The following is a 4,699-nucleotide window of genomic DNA, read 5'->3' as shown; positions in this document are numbered from 1 at the left end:
TTTGAGTTTTTGTGGTCCACCCTATACCTGAACACACCAAAAAAACTCGGTAGAATAAACTGCAAGCGCCATCTGTTGGCGTTCGAACAAACTAAGTAAAGCTTTCACCACTACAGCTGTGTTGTTGCACCTGGCCGCGTATAGATGCCGCCACCAGTAAACTTTCATTGTTATTGTATTGATTTGCTGGTTTGTGTGTAGAGGGAGCCACGTACCTGTGAATGACTACACAGATAACACTGAGCCATAAGAAAAGTGGTCAGGATCTGACTTAAATGGCTTGGAATTAGCGTAAAACCGTGAAAAACCGCAGTCCGCACCTGTCTCGACCTTAAATTACCTTTATCTGTTTATGTGGCACAAACTTACATAACAAACCATCGGTATCAGTGCAAGAATGCTACTTCTTGCAGTTGCAGTGATTTTCGTGACAATTTGGTGGTTACGCAGACGTCGGTTTAGAGAGAAACTGAAATGGGTGGACAGCGTCCCGGGCCGCCCAATTCTGGGCAACACCTTGGACTTTACCGATTCGACCAGTAAGTCCGCCTAAACGAGCAGAAAAACGAGTTAAACCTAATTTAAACCGCAGAAACTCTGGAGAAAATGACTGAATACCTAAGCAAAAACAATGGATTGTGCTACACCGAATTTATGCTTTGCCCCACCCTATTTGCCTCTGATTCGAGGTTTTTAAGGTGGTTTCTGGCCTCAAATTACCCCCTCCACAAAGGAGACATCTATGCAGTGTTGAAAAACTGGCTTGGAGGAGGTATTTTGATCTCTGGAGGTTAGTAATCCATTTTTTGTATTTGACGCCTCCTAGCGGCCAAACGGTGAAACTTAGAGTCCTCAGGTCAACGTCACGTGATAACTTCATTTATTACCTATCTTTGACTTTCTAATGTGTTTTACACAATGTTTCAAATAAGCGAGCTATTAGCCATTTAATGATAAGATGCATGAGATCCTTCAAAGATCTGAATAAAGCTACTTTAAAAGACAAAACTGTTCTCTACCAGATGGCGCTAAGTGCCAGAATGTAGCTGTCATATTTTGACAATTTTAATACATTTAGTTATTCCCTCAAATATAAGGTTTATAGGTAATCTATAAAGCAATTTTTGAGATACTTAACTGAACCCACTGGGTATTTCAAACATTCACCCTGTATAAACAGAGTGAGATAAAAAAACTTAGGGTGTAAAGACACAAGGGGTTGTACTAGTGGTAAAAGTTTCGACCCGATCGGTTCATCAGGAAGCAAGCTGTCAGGATTATAAAGAGCGAAGCTCCATTAAGGTGATTCTTGGTACTAATAAGTTGTTTAATGTCCAGTAACTCGGAAACTTGAGGAGGAAGAATTTTGGAAAAAATACACAAAACAGTACTAACTTTAAGCTACTTTGTGTAAAAAAATTAAGGTTTTTGGTTAAAAACTGACATTTTGGTGGTACATTTTTCAAACTGTCCTTCCAATTTCATAGAGAACTGACACTAGAATTATCAAAAATTCATATCTCCTAAACGGTTAAAGTTAGAGCAGTGATTTCAACGCTGGTTTGTAGCCCAAACATCAAACAATTCAAACCTTCTGTTAAATTTTATTCAAAAGTGGTAAAATTCATCCTTCAAACGTTTCAGGGGAAGAGTGGAGGACCAGCAGGAAGATTCTCACTCCAGCCTTCCATTTTTCTATCCTGGAGCAGTTTATTGAGGTGTTTGAGGAGGCCACCAAAGTGCTGGAGGACATTTTGAGTGAGGAGGTTGCCTCCAAGGATGCGGTGGACATTTACCCGTATTTGACCAGATACACTTTGGACGTGGTTTGTCGTCAGTAGTTTTTCCCATTCAAAAACTGTCAAAGCTGAAAAAAAAGGCATTTTTTTTATAGTTACGAAACACCCTGTACATTAGGGATAGTATGACATCAAATATACAGGGTGTTTAAAAAATTGTTGCATAAAATTTCAAAGAAACTGCTTGAATTTGACAGTTTCACGTTTGACAGCCCATAACTAAGTTATTTTGACGGTTACAAGACGGTTTAATATACCAAATTGTAGCCGTTGAAAAGTTGTTTTGGCCACCCTGTATGATTGTGTAGCGCCAAATCAAATTAACGAATCATTTGATAATAAATGCGGATTGAATACAAAGTTAAAACATGAATTTGACACTTTCAATTTTATCACCCTGTAACTCGGTTATTTTCACAGTTACAGAGTGATTCAATATACCAAAATGTAGCCCTTGAAAAGCTTTTTCAATCTTCATAAACGCCACAAAGTTTCGTTTCAACAGTTTTTGTTTAGAAGGGAAAAAACCAGAACAGTTTGTCCTGGAGGGGTTTGGAAGGGGGCTTCCAATTACTTTACCGTTAATTCTCTAGCTTTCTGAAAATTTCAGAGACTTCAATGGGGGTAAAATTGAACATCCAGCACCAATCCCACAGCGACTACATCGATGCAGTGGCTGAAATGGGGAAAATCATCGTAGAAAGGGCGTTCAACCCTTTAAAAATATTCGATTTTACTTATGTCTTCACCAGCGATTATTGGAGGGAGAAAAAATATGTCAAATTGATGCATCAGGTGTCAAATAGTGTCATCGAGCAACGTCGCAAAGCTCTAGATGATCAAAAAATCCCTGAAGGAGAGGGAGGAAAAAAGAAAATGGCGTTTTTGGACCATTTACTAAGATACAGGGATGAACAAGGACAACCACTGTCTGATGACTTTATTAGGCATGAAGTGGACACTATCATGTTTGCGGTAAGTTTCTGGGGATTGGAAGTGTGGTTAATCGGACAGATAACAGGGCCGCACTAGGGCAAAATTTAAACTAGTGTCCTAGGAGCCCGAAACTCATACACCGCAAAAACAAAGTTTGAGAATTTTTTCTTCCTCAACCCTCCTGGGTACGGCCTGGGATTTTTGGGTCATATTCAGGTCTAGCTCTTAAAATCAGGGCCGTACTTTAAGCAGTTTGGGAGAAACACTTTTAAAGTGGTTGTCGGAGCCAGCAAATTATTGTTTAAAAAGAATAGATCGTTGTTTGTGGCAGCTATCAGTTCATTTTTCATACGGTAGGCGGCGCGTCGATTAGTTGACGGCCTGTGTATCGCGCGGAAGAAAAGAGGAGTTGTTGTTGATAGAACCAAAGAAGGGGGATGTAACACGTTTTGGGGTTTTCCGAGTATTTTAAGGTCTCTTGTTATTTCTTTTTGAAACGGGTTGTTTTATTGTGCCCACTCATCAAAGACCAGACAGTGATTACCAGGATCACCTTACGTACGTGGCTTCAGGAAGCCGTGTTTTCTTGAGATAGCGCGACAGTGGTTGTTGACATACACCCATCAAACTAAATCTGTCTCTATGTAATTCTGGATGGTTTTTCAGGGCCATGACACAACAGCAGTGGCCCTGGGCTTCGCCCTGTACCTTCTGGCCAAACATCCGGAAGAGCAGGTAAGTTTCCCAGTGGCGGTTCTGGTCTTTTCTGGTTTCTTTCTGCTACATTTGTAGGCAAAAGCACGTGCTGAAGCTCAAGAAATAGTGGAAGGAAGGGCCAAACTGACCATAAAGGACATCCAAGAGTTGAAGTACCTGGATTTGGTGATCAAAGAGACTTTAAGACTGTACCCTTCAGTACCGTTCTACGCCAGAAAGTTGAAGGAAGATATGGTCTACCAAGGTAGGACAAACCGTTTGCCTGTCAAGTGTCATTATCACAATTTTTCTGCTGGTTGCCTATACATTGTTTGACAGAAATTCCAATTTTGTTTTTGCAAAAAGTGCAGTTTGCTAGACAGTAAGGCACACACCCTTTTTCAGATGATAAAGTCCTACCAAAGGGATTGGCAGTCCTTGTGGTAGCCTATGCAGTGAACAGGAACCCATCAGTCTACCAGAACCCGGACCAGTTCATCCCAACCAGGTTCCTGGAGAAGGAAGTGGTACCATTCTCCCTACTAAGTTTCAGCGCAGGTCCTCGCAATTGTATTGGTACCAACTGCGCAAGTACGACAGATCAGAGAGTGCTCAGAAATTGTGAAATTTTAGGTCAGAAGTTTGCCCTGCTCGAACTGAAAGTTGCTTTGGCCAAGCTGTTGTTACAGTTTGAAGTTCTGTCCAGTGGTTCTGATGATTCGGAGCCTGTTGTCGAGGCTGTAACCGTTCTGAAGCCCAAAAATGGGATCAGAATTAAGTTGAGAAAGTTGGGTTGCTAACAATCAAATAAAGCAAACTTTAAAGGTTCTGGTGGTTTTATTCGTGTTACCAGTTTAGTGTGTGAGACTCCCCAGTCTGTCAAGTGTCATTAATAACAATTCAGACCCAGAATCAAATTAGTGACAAGAAACCTGATTTTTTGGTCAAACGTTATAGTATCCCCAAACAGTTGACACACATTTAGATAATAAAATTTTGGTTGCAATTTTAAATTCACCAACTGTCAAGAACATTTTTAATAATACACTCACTCAGTGATTACTGTTACAACAAATGAATACTCGTTGTAACGGAATGTTAAGAGATGGCTACGTCGCTTTAGGCTGTTCACGATAAATTGTTTACAACTGGCGAAAATTTTTAATTATCAAAATGTACAGTTGCGGCCAAACATGCTGTAAATGACGTTATACAGAAGCGGTTATAACGTCTTATTTACTGCAAGTAGGTTGCAACACATATTATTT

The 4,699-nt window shown here is 40.3% G+C and overlaps 1 protein-coding gene across 2 annotated transcripts; it reads left to right on the top strand.

The window, feature by feature from the left end:
- The first annotated feature begins 346 nt into the window (after positions 1-346).
- LOC145737560 (putative cytochrome P450 4d14) lies at positions 347-4,258 on the top strand. Of its 2 annotated transcripts, none has more exons than XM_081992279.1 (8): positions 347-539; positions 593-790; positions 1,645-1,833; positions 2,410-2,774; positions 3,402-3,470; positions 3,528-3,696; positions 3,837-4,001; positions 4,065-4,258. In XM_081992279.1, the coding sequence occupies exons 1-8, from the start codon at positions 398-400 to the stop codon at positions 4,229-4,231; spliced, it is 1,464 nt and encodes a 487-aa protein (XP_081848405.1). In that variant the 5' UTR covers positions 347-397; the 3' UTR covers positions 4,232-4,258. The 2 variants fall into 2 exon arrangements, with proteins under 2 accessions (XP_081848405.1, XP_081848404.1); XM_081992278.1 differs by having other exon boundaries at positions 359-539; positions 3,837-4,007.
- Positions 4,259-4,699: the final 441 nt, after the last annotated feature.

The sequence above is a fragment of the Ips typographus genome, linkage group LG14 (genome assembly GCF_016097725.1).
Source record: "Ips typographus isolate SLU linkage group LG14, UJ_Ityp_2.0, whole genome shotgun sequence".
Lineage (NCBI taxonomy): Eukaryota > Metazoa > Arthropoda > Insecta > Coleoptera > Curculionidae > Ips > Ips typographus.
This window is presented reverse-complemented; position numbering and strand designations above follow the sequence as displayed.

Bases quoted from the DNA above. Each gene is read 5' to 3' on its own strand.
- LOC145737560 (XM_081992278.1), top strand. From the start codon at position 398: ATGCTACTTCTTGCAGTTGCAGTGATTTTCGTGACAATTTGGTGGTTA. The intron at 3,697-3,836 runs GTAGGACAAACC...ACCCTTTTTCAG, and splicing joins GGAAGATATGGTCTACCAAG to ATGATAAAGTCCTACCAAAG. The intron at 4,008-4,064 runs GTACCAACTGCG...GTGAAATTTTAG, and splicing joins AGGTCCTCGCAATTGTATTG to GTCAGAAGTTTGCCCTGCTC.